Source organism: Dromaius novaehollandiae, chromosome 5, assembly GCF_036370855.1.
Source record: "Dromaius novaehollandiae isolate bDroNov1 chromosome 5, bDroNov1.hap1, whole genome shotgun sequence".
NCBI classification, from domain to species: domain Eukaryota; kingdom Metazoa; phylum Chordata; class Aves; order Casuariiformes; family Dromaiidae; genus Dromaius; species Dromaius novaehollandiae.
The window spans coordinates 43249054-43266090 of record NC_088102.1 but is presented as its reverse complement, the minus strand read 5'-3'; the positions used below and the strand labels follow the sequence as shown (position 1 = coordinate 43266090).

General features: G+C 42.1%; 1 protein-coding gene across 2 annotated transcripts in view; it reads left to right on the top strand.

Annotated features, from left to right (window-relative positions):
• Nucleotides 1-17037, top strand: part of ITPKA (inositol-trisphosphate 3-kinase A) — a 36960-nt gene that overhangs the window by 14096 nt on the left and 5827 nt on the right. For both annotated transcript variants that reach the window (XM_064512617.1, XM_026095642.2), the window contains exons 2-5: nt 9417-9513; nt 11704-11917; nt 13624-13828; nt 16777-16878. In XM_064512617.1, coding sequence (XP_064368687.1) covers nt 9417-9513; nt 11704-11917; nt 13624-13828; nt 16777-16878 — 618 coding nt within the window. The remainder of the gene's footprint in view (nt 1-9416; nt 9514-11703; nt 11918-13623; nt 13829-16776; nt 16879-17037) is intronic.

Sequence of the window (17037 nt, the reverse complement as noted above, 5' to 3'; positions counted from 1 at the left end):
GCTGGACCTCTTTATTGGTCTGTGTGTAGAGTATTGGGTATGTGTTTGGTTTTAGAAATTCCCAAAGACTTACCCTGTTTGGAACTGGTAGTTCTGTGTCCTATCTGATAGGATGCTAAACTCATTTTTTTAATCCTAAGAGTAGGGCCTTTCTAGGTGTCCCCGCCTCATGACTGGTAACATCAATCAGTGACCCATGACGTATAAAGTATGGATAAGGAGGATGGTCAGAGATTTCTCAAGTTGCTGAACTGTGGCATAGAAAGTTTCTGAAGAATTAGACTGCAGCTGCTTTGAAGGTTAAGAAAAACTTATTTCCTTCTACCACACCATCTGCAAAAGTGATGTTTGATTTACCACAAAATTGTTCTGGGTGATGGACAGCCTGGATAAATCTCAAATGTCTGTGCTCTGAAAATGAGTCAAGTTTCCTATGCTGAGGAACTTTCCATTTACTTTTGGATAATAACATTTCAGTTTCCAGCAAGACTGATGTTCTGGCAGAACCCTGGTAGGGACAGGACTTTTTTGGTTCAGTTTTACTGAAGTTTAGTAGGGACAGGTGGCAGAACATCCTATTAGAGAGCCAGTGTCTTGCAGAGTGCAGCACAAGTTGTGTAAGTAGCAATAATGGAATATGGGCTTGTTAAAGCTCTCTTTTGAAAGTTGGAGATTTAAGTATCCCTCAAAACAGCAAATGTTGGCCCTTTCTTAACTAAAAGCCAGATTTTGGTTTTTCTTTTAATAACAGTGTTGCCTCTTACAAAACTGGCTTTTACAGAATCCTTGCGAGAAAAGTGAATGAAACCCTTGTGGCAGTGCAGCTCTAAAGCCATCTAATTCCTTGGCTACTTTGGCTTCTGGCCTGGGAATGCAATAAAGATTGTGGCTATTTTACTTGATAATGGTCAGAAGCAAAATGCCAGCATTGACTGCTGTAGCACAGTCAGCAGAGACTGGTCACTGATGCCGCTTGCAGAATGGCAAGCGATGCTTTCACTCCATGGCCCTTCACTCTTCCTCTAACTTAGAGAGGGAATACGCTCCTGGAATTACAAGCGGAATCCAGCAGTGAAGTGGGACGTGAGTCTTTGTGCTCCAAGGAATTCAGTCTGATACTGATCATCAGTTTCTTTCTCCTTCCCTTCTTCCTTTTGTCCAGTCATAATGAGTATCGAATCAGTTTACCAAGTACTCTGAAGGTGAGCAAGCCAGGGAATGTGTGCATCTCACTGCATAATGCATGGTGAGGCATGACAAAGAGGAAAATGCAGGAACCTGACGCTTCTGTCTTGCATTTTTGTTTAGGATTGCATTAAGTATTTCTCATGACTCTGAAGAATTAGCCCAGCCAATCTTGACTGCGGTACAAACAGGAAATGAAAACCCCGCAGTCAGAGGATACACCTGCCAAAGGCTGGTTGAGCAGCTGCGGCCCTCACTCATGGTTGAGTGCAAAAGCGGAAGCATCAAGGACTAAGTACAGGCTGAGCACTGTTTCTTCTCAAAGCTTTGGAGGCTGGATGGTGAGAGAGAGAGAGATGAAGGTGTAGTCACAGTTTGCCTAGCAGTCTGATTAGAGGTGCAGATGAGGAAGTTGCTCATGCAGCGTGCAAACTGCTGTTTTTCCTCAGGAGTGTGCGTTCTCCTTGGCTGTTCATCATCAGTCTTCCTGCTCCAGCTGGCCCTTGTGTACCACAGGAAGATCAATTGTGTGAGAAAACAGGAAGCATTAGTTTCTTGGGGACTCCCCTGACTAAAGCAGAGAAAAGGGATAGTTAAGGCTCCCAAGGAGTATGACATGTGGAGGTTGCTCAGTAATTTCCTAGATCTAGGACCCTGTTACCCTGTTTATATTCCTTGAGTGACAGCTGAAGTGTTTGGGTTAATTCAGCTGCTCTGGCAAAAGGTCAGTTGCAGTGATTTGCACAAATGATCAGTTGATGTTGGTTGGCATAACTCCTCTGATGATCTGGAGAATGAAGCTGGTTCTCATTAGTTCAGGGCACAGCCCCTTCAAAGTTCATATTCCAAAATCTGGACTCTGGGCTGGGCTATCAATCGATGCAAGTTAGTGTAGAGCAACATTCTAGGCCAAAATACTTTTTTGTCTTGTGATGAACAATCTCATCTGGGAATATGGTGAAGAGTAATGCTTCCTGTGTGCATCAGGAACCTGTTTTTCTGTCCAGTGACAAAAGATGAAATGTGGTAATAATAGGGCTAAGTCATTTGCTGTAAGAGCCTCACCCTGTCTTGGGAGTTGATTCAAGTGTAGCACTCAAACTTGGTTATAAGGGTTGTGTTTGCGCACAGACTCCTGTCAGGGCTTGCTTGGGGAGCATTCTTCCTGTTGACTTGCTCTTTCACCTCCCACCCATTGAGATCCTTGTCTTGATTTGTGATTCATGTCTGATTCAACCAAGTGGGTAGTAGACTTGGCAGTGAGAATCTCCTTAGTTTAAGGATTCCAGAAACCTTTAATACGGGGCAAAAGCGCAGAAACAGGCTGCTGAAAGTGAAAAGTAAGTGCCTTCCTTACATTATGAATGCACGTTTGTTTGTTATTAGAGGTATTTTTGTTTTAGCTATGGGCAAATCCTGCACTTTGCTTCCCTGCATAGGGCCTGTCTGGTGGATATCTAAGTTGTGTTTCCCCCAGCAAATAAGGGAGAAAGTGCAGATATGCCTCACTTTTTCCATTGCAGTATGATGCTTTATTAGGTCTTCTAAGTTTCTTAAATACCAAGTGATCGTTAACTCAGCTTTTATGGTCTGGACAATAGCAAAAGAAGTCATGGAATTTTGATAGACTGCAATGAAAAGCTTATACTAGATGCTATAGATGTTTAATGTGTGTGTGTGTGTGTGTATGCATACATATATATATACACACACATATAGATGCATGTACACACACACACACACACACCCCTATAGACAAAAAACCCCAAGGAACAAGGATAATTATCATTTGCTTACATTAGGCATAAAAATACCTGTTGCTCCAGGATCTGGCTCTGACCAAGTTAACGGCCTGCCTCTTTCAGTCTGCAAAAACAAGTAAACTAAGCCTCAAAGTGAAAGAACTTCAAACAGGAATCCCTCAGTAGGTAAATTCTAGATCCGGAAAGATAGCATGTTGCTCAGCAGTACTTGCTGTCTTTTAAAATGCTTTTTATATCACTCAAATCCCCAGATTTCCCCATCAAATGGAACTGTACAGTTCACTGTCCCAGAGCTGCACACACCCTTGAAGCAGTGAAGTCCTCAATCACCTTTCAGGCTGGGTGCCGTGAAGCTGAACCCATGGAAAACTCCACCAGTTTGGGGAGAATTATGCTGATATCAGCTTGTCTCTGTGGAACATTGCGATTTTGACAAATCAGCAGATTCTTGTTGAAGTGTTTTTGTAATTTTTTATTGGTTGTAATTATAGTGCTGTAGTTATTGATTACTTTCACCAAGAGAGAGAAGCATATCTAATTACAAAGTGATTAAATTAGCCTAGTAATTGTCTCAGTAGTGGTCTGCTCAGAGTGATTTCTTATGGGAGCACTTTATGGTGACAGCTGGCAGTGGCTGCAGTGAGACAGCAAGTTTGTTCAGGTTAGCTTTAGTTTATTAAAGTAGTATGGTTGCTTGCTTGCAAGCCATATTTAAGTTCATTGCGCAGGTCCAGTCTGTCAGGTCAAAGCTAATTAAAATACAACAACAGACTATTGGAAATGGAGACCAAATCTGAATACATAAATTTAATTGAAATTTAATTAAGATTGAATGAAATACTCAAGTGAAATAGAAAGCATAAAGAATTTAAAAAAAAAAACAAACAAACTAGCTTTCCAGCTGATTTCAGTTTTAATAAACTAAGGCAAGTAAAACAGTTAAGTATTTTGTAGCTATAATTAACTTACTGAGTTTTAAAAACTTCAGAGCTTTTTATTCAGGTTTTATAAGTAAATGTACATACTATAAAATATAAAACCAATACAATAAACTGTAAAATGGACACAGGTTTAAAAGAAACAAGTTGTTGAGAACAAATACTAACAAAGAGCTACATTTTGCAGGACTAGACCATACCACCTGTTCATGCTAGTATTTATGACAGCTCTGTGAATAATCTCATGGACACTTTTAGGATTTCTTTTGTCACAGAGAATAATATGGGTGCTAGTGTGTGACCCAGGAAGGAAGAAGTAAGAGAAGGAGAAAAACCAACAAAAAAAAAAAAAACCACAGAAGAAAGGTGAGCCACTGGAGAATGAGTAATACTCTGTGTGGATAACACCGAACTGATACCTAGCTTAGTAACACTTACTGTTAGCTGGGGGCCCACTCGTACAAAGTAGTTTCAGCGAATGCTCTGATGCACTCTCAGGTGTTACGTTTTCCGGTCGCTATTGTTGTGGTTTCTGTGCTCTGCAAGGGACCGAGACCCGGCACCTTCCCGTGCGCTTGCTCAGTCGCACAGCGTTGGCCGAGATTGCCAAGCAAGGTATTACTCGGTACTTTTGTGTTTTGGACGCACGGCTCTTAAGAATTATTTTGAAACACATATAGTAACTTTTTGATAATCACAGCTTTTTATACTCCTTGTAAGTCCCTGTGGAGGAACCTTGTTCCTTCTAGGAGTTAGTGAGACACTGAGTAGGCAGTGGCAACCAGTGATACAGTTCACATTTCAGTCCCCACGTCCCAGAGTTGCAGAATTTAGCCTAAATGGTTTAAGGACTTTAACAGAACATTAGATTATGATGACTGACAATTAAGTACTCTTTCTTTCCTTAAAGTCTTTTAGGGGGGAAAAAAATTATATAGAAATTTTTCCCTGTCCTTTTGTTTCTTACTGTCATAATAGCTCTTTGTAGGCTTGCGTAGGCTTGTACTAGTGCACAGAAAAAAAAGACAACAGGATCTCGCATAAAGAAACTGCTGAAGTTTTCTTGGAAAAAGGATCCTAGGGTCATTGCTTACTATAGCCTAGCACAATTATCTACTTACCAGCTCAGGCAAGAGGCTACTTCTCTACCCTGCTGATGAAAATGGAAAAATGAATGTTTTTAGGGCCCTTATTAATTTATGTTACATTTCTGCCTACTTTTTTTCTTTAAATCACTACAGTTTCAGGTAAAATGCTAGTTTCATTAGAACTGACATTTTTTTTGAGAAAATTTTTTTTCTCATTTCCCCCTTCCCACCATGTTAGTTTACATATCATAGCTATTTTAATGCTTTTTTTTTTTTTCTTTCTTCAGTTAGGACTCAATTCTGCAAATTCCTGTATATGTTACCTGATTGTCAGTGCTTGCCTGAGGGTAGTTGTATGTCTTTTAAGCATTTGCAGAACTGTGGTCTTTGTCATTTTCCACTTAAATTAGGAGGACGTATTTATTTTTCCATAGATCAGCAGAGGAAGGTACAGGTCCCTGTCCTCTGTTGTCCTTAGGGGTCAGAGTAGATCACCTGTCCGTGAGGGATTTAGCATATGCTCAGAGAGAGATTTTACTTGTTTTATACTGCCCCATTGGAGGGAAAAAAAAATCGGAGAATCAAGTGTCTGCACTAATCCATTCAACAGATTTTGCTATTAGGATGTTTTTGCCCTGATCATGGGAGGGTTTCAGGAAAGCCTGGCAGTTCCTGCAGATCAATTCTTGGGGACAGTGATGCCTGGGGAATGGATGCGAGTGCTCTCAGAGTTTAGTGGGTTTGTACCAAGTCCTACTTGTGCAAACATCGCTTGTGTGATGGCTGTGCTTCTGCATACTAATAACATGGTGGGGCAGGCCTGGGGGGAGCTGTATACTCAGGAGCCGGGGGCTGTTGGTTGCTGCCTGTCTTCATTGTTTCTTGATGGGATAGGCATTATGGCAACAGCTACCTCTCTCCAGGGGTGACTGGGCTGGAGATGCTGTTGCACATCCCATCTGGCCAGTATCATGTCCACACACGTCAGTGCTAACACAGAGCAAGTTTGCCTTATCTTCTGCCTGGAAATATGCCTTTCTAGTGCTGTGCTTCACATTTGGAAGAGTGACTCAAATGAGTAATCCAGATACCATAGAACAGGTCAACATCAGATATTGAGCCACAATGTCTTGAATGCACTGTGGCCCCCCTGGAGGGGTGAGTCCTCCCATACTCTTCTGCTTGGTTTCTGCTCTTTTGCCAGCTAGACAACAGGAAACTAGCTTTCCCCCTCTTTAGCATACCACTCCTTTTATTGCTTTTATGTATGTATGTATACATGTATGTATGTATAAAATACATAAAATGTGTCAATAATTTGTATGCTGAATCTAAGAATGCTCACATTTCTCGTGTTTGACTTCTGGGCCTTTTGGAATGCCTTCCTTCCACTCTGGAGAACTCTTCAGTATACGGATCTGAAGAGGAATATGAAACTGCTTCGGTCACGTCAGAGGCATCTGATTCAGGCAATGCTATTAGAGAGAAATGAGAACTTTCTCTGAATATATGTGGATAGCATCAAACACTGAATTAGGGGTTTGGAGAAAACCAGGTTGAGCAAAAGACCAAGGAAGATTGAGCAGGAATCTAGAGGAAATGTGCACTGAGGGAGACATGGACTGCAACTGCACATAGGCAGCAGTCCTCTTTGCTATTGCTGCATGAAACAGCGGTTGGAAAAGCACATGAAACCATTGCTAACAAAGAGAAAGAGATCTTGCTTTAGAAATAGAAGCGAGAAAGATTCCTCCCACAACAGGCACAAGGAGTCTTCATCTTCCCACTCACACCGCTGCTCCAAGAGCACGCAGCCCTGTTTGCTTGCTGGCAGTGGCTTGAGTGAGCTTGGGGACTGGAAGTTGCAGTGGGGGAGAGTGCATCTGCCGAAGCCCTGCCGATGGCAGCATGCTGGGATGCTGAAGCAGCAGTCCTTTCCATACTAGCTTGAGTGTCATGCTTTCCCTGAGTTAAGGCAAAAAGGCCTGTGAAGAGACTGTAACAAATCGACCATGTGTGTTTATTGTTTCAGTAGCTCAAACATATTCATCCAAGGTAGCTGTAACCTAAGCAGCCAAAGCCTGCTTGAACTGGGGCTGAATTTGGCCCATTGTCTCTCCTTCACACCCCCAGTAAAAATATAAACTGCAGCTTCCTAGGGCTAGGTGGGAGGGAGGAGGTGGGAAAGCCACTAGCGTGTGGTGTTGCATTGACAGCTGACGTGCATTCCTTGAAAACCTGTGCTTCTCCTCACTTTTGGATATAGCAGTATGACAAATCATTGGGAGACGGACAGGATACAGTATGTTAGGAGAGGGACATTATGATGAGCATGGGATCTTTACGGGAGGGATGTGGAGCACTGCTCATTTCTGACTGAGGGATGGGGAGACAGCAGAGCTACCCTGAAAACTGAGCTGGAGTCTTTAAAAACTTAAATTTCTTCAGAGGCTACATTCAAAGGGAATGTTTTAACTGACAACGAAGTTTACGTTCCACTATTCTGTAATAACTTAGCCCTGTCTGTCTGGAGCAGAAACAGCAGAGCAGACTGAAGGGATTCTACTGTCAGCTAGATCTGGCAAATAGACTATACAGAAGACATTTATTATCTTTTCTATTTGAATAACAATATTTACATTGCACTTTTGCCCACAAGGATGTTGGATGTTTCCAAATGATGTACAAGAATTTTCTTCATTGCCACTAAAAAGCTGCTAGCCCAGCCACTGTTTAGCACTGCACAATGGTAGTTTGGAACAGTTTAAGGCAAATAATACATAATACAAAATCCAAAATTACTGCTGCACGGTACACGTATCAGACCAAGAGTGACTTCATTTCAGCTTGAACAGCTTTCAAAACCAAGATAAGTTAAATAAGAGAAAAACAATCTTATTTCAGGATAAGTATATCCCTATGGAAATTATATCATTATGTCAGTTTAAATTAGCAGCATAATTTACAATGTTCTTGTGAAAGCAAGTCTTGCTTCTATGAGTTTCCATATCCTCTTGACATGTCAGGACAGCCACAGGGTTTTGCCATCACATGATGACCAACATCGCCAGAGGATACCTCACAAGAAACCTGTTATAACAGAACAAGTGTGGGGAAGGATGACCATGCCAGTACGTGATCCGGAAAACTACACTTTGCCTCTATAGCATTGCCTGCAATTTCACTTTTTGCATTTTTTACTTCCATAAAGTCTTTTGTAGAAGACAGTAGTCGTTAGATGGCTTGAGCATCTAAATCACCAAATCGCTGTCTCTGCTAGAGAACGTGTAGTATTTTAAAGGTGGATTTTCAGGTTTTCAGCAATGCTTTGGACTCTTCTTGGTGAAATCAATGGCTCCCATTGACTTTGATGGAGCATGTTTGAGCCATTGATAAGTGCTGCTTAAAATCCAGCCTACCCACCAACTGTACTTGGTCTCAGCAAAAAACCTTCAGTACTAAATTGTTGTGCAGAACAACTGTGGGCTGTTACCAGCTGCTTTTTGTTCAGCAGGACATCATGTCCTAGAGAAAGAAGAAATGAGACTGCCTTCCTCATTTGTAAAGCACTTTGGGATCACTTACTCTGTAATGTGAATACCAGTGTCATTATGGGCTGTGATTCTTACTTACCTGGCTTTCGGTTCCAAAACCTGAGACTTTTTCACTTTCTACTTCCCCCGCATTGCGACAGGGCACTCGATGGCTGTATCCGAGCAGCTGCTGTGTTTCCCTGCCTGCCTGCAGTGGTATCCACACAGCTGCACTGTGGGACAGCCAAGGTGGCAAGAGCGGTGCCCAGCTTTGTTAAAATATAACAGGATTGGGAAGGAGGGGACAGAGCAGGAAAACCCATGACTTGGCATAGATCCTACAGCACATTGTCAACTGGTGTTACAGGGAACTAGGTGACCTTGGTGCCTAATTAGAGAGGCATTTTCTATGCATCTATCACAATAAGAATCACCTGCTGACTTGGAGAAAGCTGTTAATCATGAGGTGATGCTGAAGGCCTCTGGGGAAAGAAGTATTGTTGACAGTGGCAAGCTGCTTATGTTCATATCTCATAGAAACTTTAGTGGGCTTATGTGTGCATTCAGAGTCTGCCATCTGTGTACTGTGTGACTCAGACAGAGAGAGGGTCAGGTGTGGCTAAGAACAGGCCTGGGACATGCACAGCATGACACATTTTTTATGCCTTGCAGGCAGTTTTCTTGTGAATGGTAGGAAGTATTTCCATTCTTGTTCTTATGTGTGAATTTTTCCAATGATGATCACACAGAGTATGTTTTGTGGTTCCACCTTTGAACATTTACAGGTTTTACAAACAAACTGGGGAGGAATAAGTCAGTGTGCATGAATTTCAGGCTACTTGGTACGTTCGTGGTGGGTCAGGATTTCAGAGTTTGTCCAATTTAATATTTCTTTTCTCTGTATTCCAGAAAAAGGCATGGCATACGATTAAAACCATGGTTAACTTACCAGTCATCAGCCCCTTCAAGAAACGCTACTCCTGGGTGCAGCTGGCTGGGCATACAGGTGAGATGGGTATCTTCAGTGTTTTGTCCCTCTTATGGGGATGGCAGTGGCAAGGAAAACAATTATTTCAGTGTTTCTTAATCTGCTTTGTGTTGGGGTCTGAGCAGGTGATCGGTCAGTTCTTGCTTCCTTCAGGTAAAAAGGAACCATGTGACACCAGAAGAATCTGTGAACTTGAGCATCTTTCTTTCAACTGTGGTGGGAGATAGAAAGGGGAAGTGTTAAATCTGAATAAGGAGATGAACAAGGAAGCAATGGGCAGACTTTGCGGGGAAGGGCTATGCTCTGGGCTGCACTTGTAAAATGGTACGTGTAAAATACATGTTAGAGGAAAACAAGAGGGACTGGAGAGTGAAGTTGAAGGCCTGGCTGTTGCTTGTGGTACCGTATCATCTCTCTTGAGTGAGTAGCCAGTATGTTAGTTCCTTAGTGGAAAGGATAACTGTCCGTTCCTTTACGTGCCTCAGCCCTGGTGAGTACTGCACTTCTCGTACCAATTCCAAACCCCACATCTTAATGTAAATGCTCATGTGAAAAACAAACATGGTGAAATAGAAACTTGATGACCAGGTGTTCGCATTGTGAGTCTGTCGTTGCTCACTACATGAGCACAAGGAGCAGCTCAATCAGCTGAGTCTAGTGTATGTAGAACTTGTTAAATGTGCTCCTGATTTAGGCTTTGTTTTATTGGTAAGGCAAAAAACCAAATAGAAGTCATCAAGTTTGATTCATGCTTCATTTCCTAAGCTGCCTGTGTTCCTAATCTGCTAGTGCAGAGTTTATTAGTACATGCGGGCAGGCACCTACAGTGCATAGTGCTTTAGTGCAGTACCTGAACCGCCTCTCTATATTCTAATGCACTAACATGGTGCAGTGCAAAGCTGTGCAGACATATATATTCAGTCCTAGAAATGAGGTAGCTGCATTTGCACAGTGGGGGTGATGGTATCAGGCAGAGTGTCAAGACGATCCGATCTTATTGCTTGCAGTTTCTGTCGCAGTGTATATGGGGTTGGCTTGATCTGTGTGAAGTGGTACACTGGTCATGTCATCATAACCCTTTGGGGAGTTTGTGTAGGGTGGAGGAGGAGAGATGTGAGGTTACCAGAAGCAGATTAGAAGGAGAGAGGATGTTCCAGTTCCCTTTAGGTAGTTTTCTATAGTTGCATTTAGTCCATCATTTTTGCAGCTAGTCTTCTCTGATATGACAAGTTCTTTCTAAACTATAACCTGGGCCATCACCACTCCAGCCCTTGTGCTGAGGCAGCGCCGGTTCTAGGATTTGCTGGAGAAGAACCAGTTGCTAATGGCTGTATGGAGGATCCTACTGTGATAAAAGTTGAGTTTCAGCCCCAGGTTTAATCAGGCTCCTACTTTGGGGCCTATTTTATGCTGTGTAGATTAAAGGCTCCCTCTGAGCGAAGCATGTACTTTCCTCTGATGTTGTTGGCATGCTGCAGGACAGGAGAGTGACTTCTGTGGCTGGAATCTAATTACTGCCAATCTTGGCCTATGTACACTGTATCGCTTGTACTGGATGAGATTCAACGCCAGGGTTGTGAAACAATCGTGCTACAGTCTGTACCTGCAGATTAGCAGGGCTCCAGAGGAGCTGCAGTACCTGGAGGTTATAGGCATGTACGGTCACAGAGTGCATGTGTAGAAAGGGCAGTGCTTGGCTTCTGGCCTGTTGGTGGATGCTTAATGGTCACTGATTGACCGCACTGCTTTGGTACGTACACACTCAGCAGACATACCCTATGGGAGGATTCAGGGCACAGCCAACACTGGCAGTGTTATGCAGCTTTAAAATAGCCTGTCAGAGTATTAACAAAGTCTAACCTGTGGCTTCTTCCTGCACATGTTAATAAGTACCGTATACCAATGTTTAATATCCTAACAAAGAGTTTAGCATGAAAAAAGAAAAAAAAACATGGTCTGGAGCAGCTGCACTCTTTAAAGCTATGAATTCTGATATGGAAATGTATCCAAATAGATTTTCATTGCCAATGGCTGTGTTTGTCCTGGGTGTTTTAACTTTTTATGAGACGTATGTTACCTTTTCTATTGGCGGGGGGGATCTTTATTTGGTATCATGGGGATGAGGTGGATGAGGCCAGGGTGCTGGGGAAAGGTGTTTTTCTCTTCTGTAGGTCAGCCGTGTCAACATGTGTTTGATTTTCTTTTTAGGGAGTTTCAAGGCAGCTGACAGTGGGAAGATTCTCAAGCGTTTCTCAGAGAATGAAAAGGAGTGTTTTGAGCGACTGATGAAAGATCCGCTACGCTCCTGTGTTCCTTGCTTCCACGGTGTGGTGGAGAGAGATGGCGAGAGCTACATTCAGCTGGATGACTTGCTTACTGATTTTGAAGGGCCATGTGTGATGGACTGTAAGATGGGGATCAGGTGAGAGACATGAATGAGAATGTGCTTTCCAGCCCGAATGCACTTGGGGGAAGGGAGGATGTTGCCACGCTTTGCCTGGAGGAGCTTGATAACATTTTTGGAGCCTTGGGGTTCAGTGTACGCAGCCTGTTATTGGCTTGGTAATTGCCTTGACAACCTGAGGAGAACACATTCTGTTGTTGCCTGATTGTACATAGATTCTGGAGACTGAATGATCTGTAGCCTCAAAAACTACCCACATCAAGATATTTTCAGGGGTGATTTGAGGCAAGGTTTCCCTGCAGTGGCCTGATACTACACAGAAAAAAAATTACATGATTCACTCACTGCCAGTTCTTTTAATCTTTGCTTACACAATGATTGAAAAAAACCAACAAAGAATAAAATTGCCTTCTCTAAGTATGAATGACTAAATAGCAGTATGAAAACCCATTTCCAAAGCTTGAATGACTCTTCAATGGTAGTGGTCTTTCCTGTAGAGAAAAAAATTGACAATCTGCCCAGGACTGGCCTATGTCCTTCCCCAGTCTCACATCTCCACGATGCTATTGCTTTGTTCTCCAGAATCTTGTTTTCTGTTCCTTTTCTCTTGTCTATGATTGAGAGGAAAACCTATAAAAGGTTAACTAAGCATAACTAATAAATAGATAAGGAATCTGTTGATAGCCTGGAGTAACAGTTCAGAGAGGTATGAACTGTCCTGTTCATCTTTTGGCGCTGACTCAGATGCTCAGAGTTATTGGGCTAAATGAGGTATTCAACTTAGAGTAGTCTAGGCAAGTCTTTTCAAATAGATGCAGAACCTTAAGTGTCTGTCTGTCTGCTAACTCAAGGTAGAAGTGTGTAGCACAGACATGCCTAGAAGAAAGATGAACAATTTGCAGAAGTAAGTATTTTATTCAAAGTAGTTGTCATTCTGGTAATGGGTGACAGTATCTCCTAAATGCCAGCCCTGTTTATGTCACTGTGATGAAGAAAGTACACTCCAGGCACCTGACAAAGTTCAAACTTTGTGGAGAGAGACAACCTCTGGGAGTCCAGTGGAGTGTAGAGAACATGCATGGTACCTTTCTAATGGTTACCAAATTAATGGTTAGAGTGATAACAGCAAAATGGGAAGGTGCAGGGTGACAAACTTTCACTTTCTTAGTTATCTGAGAAATTGCAGCTCCAAACGAAAAGAAGTAATGTGCTTTACTCTCATTTTTACTACACGAGGAGTGGTCTTGTGTGCCTGATACATAAAGTATAGCCTGAATTGCTTTCTGAGGCCTGAAAAATCAAGCATGACTGAAGTTAGTTTTTCTTGAGGAGAGAGAATAATGTAAGGCTTCAGCAGGCACATCTGCTTTTGATTTCACTGTAAGTGATCTCTCTTAATTATCTTCTGAAAATACTTTTCTGTGTCATGGAAGAATGGGAATTCAGCTTTCTTCCACTCTGCAAGCAGGATATAGCAATAATACATAACAGTAAGTAAAGGTACAGTTAGAGCAAGAAATGAATGACAAGATTCCTATTACTGTTTCACTAAATAATCCTAGGCAGCCATTAATCTGTGTTCTTCAGTTTTCCCCATATACAAAGCTGGGATAATGATAATGCTTATTTTTGTGATCGACCTCTTCTGAGACCAGTTATTATAAGTTACAAAATAAATGTTTGGAGAGTTCTAGCAGTTTTTTTGGGATGTGATGTTTTTGCAGGACATACCTGGAGGAAGAGTTGACTAAGGCCCGTGAGAAACCAAAGCTGCGTAAGGACATGTACAAGAAAATGATTGAAGTGGATCCTCTTGCTCCTACAGCAGAAGAGAATGCGCAGCATGCTGTCACCAAGCCCCGATACATGCAATGGAGGGAAACCATCAGCTCCAGTGCCAACCTGGGCTTCAGGATTGAAGGGATTAAGGTAAATAGTTCCAATTCTGCCTGTTCTTGGTGTCTGAACATTGCCTGATTTATTGATCAATCAACAAGCTACTGCGCATCACTAGCCAAGTTTTCCAAAGGATTATGTAAAACATTACTAATTGAAGTGACAGAGTTCAGTGTATTGTGGCTTTATAGCATCCACTGTAGTTATAGCAGAGTAGTGTCAAATAAGCTGGTCATCAGATGCACATCAGCCATACTTGGATCAACCACAGAGACATTGCAGAAAGGACCCAAGCAGGTACACAGTGTAGGTACAATGACAATGAAACTGATAAAAGGAGGAATTCAGAACCGATGGAATAATTACCTATCCTCATGCAATTGCTTTTTTTTTTTTTTTTTATCCAGGAGCTATTCTGGGAACTCACATATTTATTCCAAGTGAATCATAGTAAAGCAGTTCTATTTCAGCTATGTTTATTTGCAAAGCAGGGTAAAAGCATTAGCTAGATATTCTTGGGATTGAGGAAACCCCTTTTCCTTTTAAGTACATAACAGTATCCAGTATAGATGAAACCGGAATAAAGCCAGAATGATCAAAGATAAAATTTTTGCATCAACAAAGTTCATCTGCTAATCTTGAGGGAAGAATGCCTGTTCCTATACCTTTCTAGGATATTACCTTACAGCCATAAAAGAGCCTTTGCAGTTTCTTGTCCTAGCCATCAATTCTTTATATTTGTCATGCTCTGTGGCAATATCAGATACAGAAACCCATTTGGACTCACTTTCAGAATATCAGCCACCTGACTCAGCTACTTGAATGTTAACACTTGATGTGGTCTAGGAGTGTGCTTTGTGTTTGTATAGGCCTATCAGAGCTAGACTTAAACTGGTTCACTCAGGTTTTGATAGCAGTGTTTCTGTAGCAGTACAGAGCATGACAGGGGCTGCCCAAACCCATCTATACCCTAGGTCAGGGATAGCCATTTTCCCAGGAGAGCAGCAGATTTGGTTCATAAATATTTGTAAATCCATTTAAGTCATGGCCTTAACCCAGAGCCCTTTAAGAGAAGTCTGCAGAAGAAGCTGAGCTAAGTGTGTAAGAGACAGGTAGCACTATTTTATGGGGCAGCCAAACCTGATTTCCTGCTGCCTGAGTCACTGTCCCATCTAGTGAGACGTGCCACAGGTGAACCACTAGCTGGACTATGCAGTGGAGAACTCTGCTGTGCGAGGATGTACATGGAGGCGCTGACAAAGCTGTGGCTTCAAGGAGCAGGTCGGCAAGCTCCTGCTGGGGATCAGGTACACCCACATTTGTTGCAGGGAGCTGGTATAGAATATGAGGGATGGTGCAACTCAAAAGTTTTATGGGTGTTTACAACAAGTAAAGAAAGGCAGCAATTATATTTTCTGCCAACCACTGCCAGGGAACAAAATCATAAAAATATTTCTCAACAACAAGGAAACAAGCAACGAATATGTCCAGACAAAAAGAGAAGAAAAAGGAAAACAGCAGGTATTCCAGACTTTGCTCTGAGATTTAGGGCATGAGAGAAATTATTTCTACAGTAACTTTCCTCTCAATAGTATTTTGCTGTTCCCCAGAGAAAAGATATGAGGCATCAAACTGAATTCCAAATTTCTATATACTGTGAAGTATTAGCATACATCAGTTCAGACAGCTCCTAACTTTCACTGCCTGCCTGCGGAACTCCACTTGCATAACTTACACATCTCATCAGGCTGACAAGCCACACTTGTATCTGGCCCACAGCTTTGGAATAAAATTCTGTTTATTCTGCAGCTAAAAAGTCTGGTAGGTGGGAGGCTGTTCTGCATGCTTTTGCCATTCAGTCAGTTCACTCTCTTGTGGAAATTCTGGAAATTTAGCATTATCTTTTTGTTTCATGTACCTGCTGAGGTACATGAGGGGCTGAGTTCTTATGGGGAGTAAATAGTGTTGCACCTGCTGAGACCAGGGCTGAATTTATCCAATTTTGGTGCAGTGTCTTAAACATGTAGGAAGGAACATATTTTTGTGGCTAGTTGACTTACTCCTATAATGGAAATGAAGGGTTTCATTGGACTGATATGGTGGAGAAACATATGGTTTGATGCTCTTGCAGCCTTTTGGTAGACACAGGTTACTATATGCAATAATTGATGTATTTTATATATATGTCCTCAAAGTGTGTTTTTGTGTCACTTGAAGGAACAGGGACAAAGCACAGACAGGCCACTACCAGTACACAAAGGCTTTGCTGTCTTGCAGTAGCAGGATGCTTCTGTATTGAGTTGTGCTGTTAGTACAAAAATATTCTGAATTTCTCCAGGACCAGTTGGATGCATGCCCACACCGTCCTTTGACAAAATTCCATGTGTGCCTTATTATAGCTAGCATTTGTATCAGATACCATTGCAGATCCTTAGTTCTTGTCTGCAAGTAGCTTTCCCTTCTGTGACTTCTAGGTCATGTTAAGGTGCAAAGGTACATTGGGAATTGAGAGTATTACCTGCAATTCTTTGGTTTCCCCACTTGAAGAAAAAATAAAATAAAAAGACTAGCAAAAACAGGATTTGAGAATGTCCCCTTACGCTCCCAGCTGGGGGGATGCCTGCACCAAGCTGGATGAGAAGACGACCAAAAGATGTCACTGTGTTTTGCCCCATTCAACTTTGCACTGCTACTACTGAGATGTGAGGAAAATCCTTCTGCTGGCTGATAATATCTTGAGATATTTTTTTAAAACTGCAGTCAACAGGAAATGAAGTGCTGTTTAAAGCTATTCAGTCAGCCCTTGTATTTCTTCTCTGCCAGCTCTTGCTTGGTTTTTCTTTTCTCTTCCTGTTCAGCTACTCACTTTCAGCTGGTTATTGAGAGCTGAGCTGAGCTACTGACAGTTCAAGAGGATTCACTGATGAGAGGAATGATATGTGCAGTATAAACCCACTCTGTCTTTGTGTGTTTTTGTGCAGAAGGCAGATGGAACATGTAACACAAACTTCAAAACTACAAAGACACAGGAGCAAGTTCTCCAGGTTTTTGTGGAATTCATTGAGGGTAACACAACTATTCTGGTGAGTCTGAACTATTTAAGTACACTGATCTTTGGCTCATTCAGCTTGCTTTGGGGCCATGCTTCCTCTGGAAGAACATTCTATGAAACTACTGAGGAAGAAAATGGATTGAACTTTCTGACCCTCTCAGCAGGTGGAATGAGGGAATTGGCGGACTGT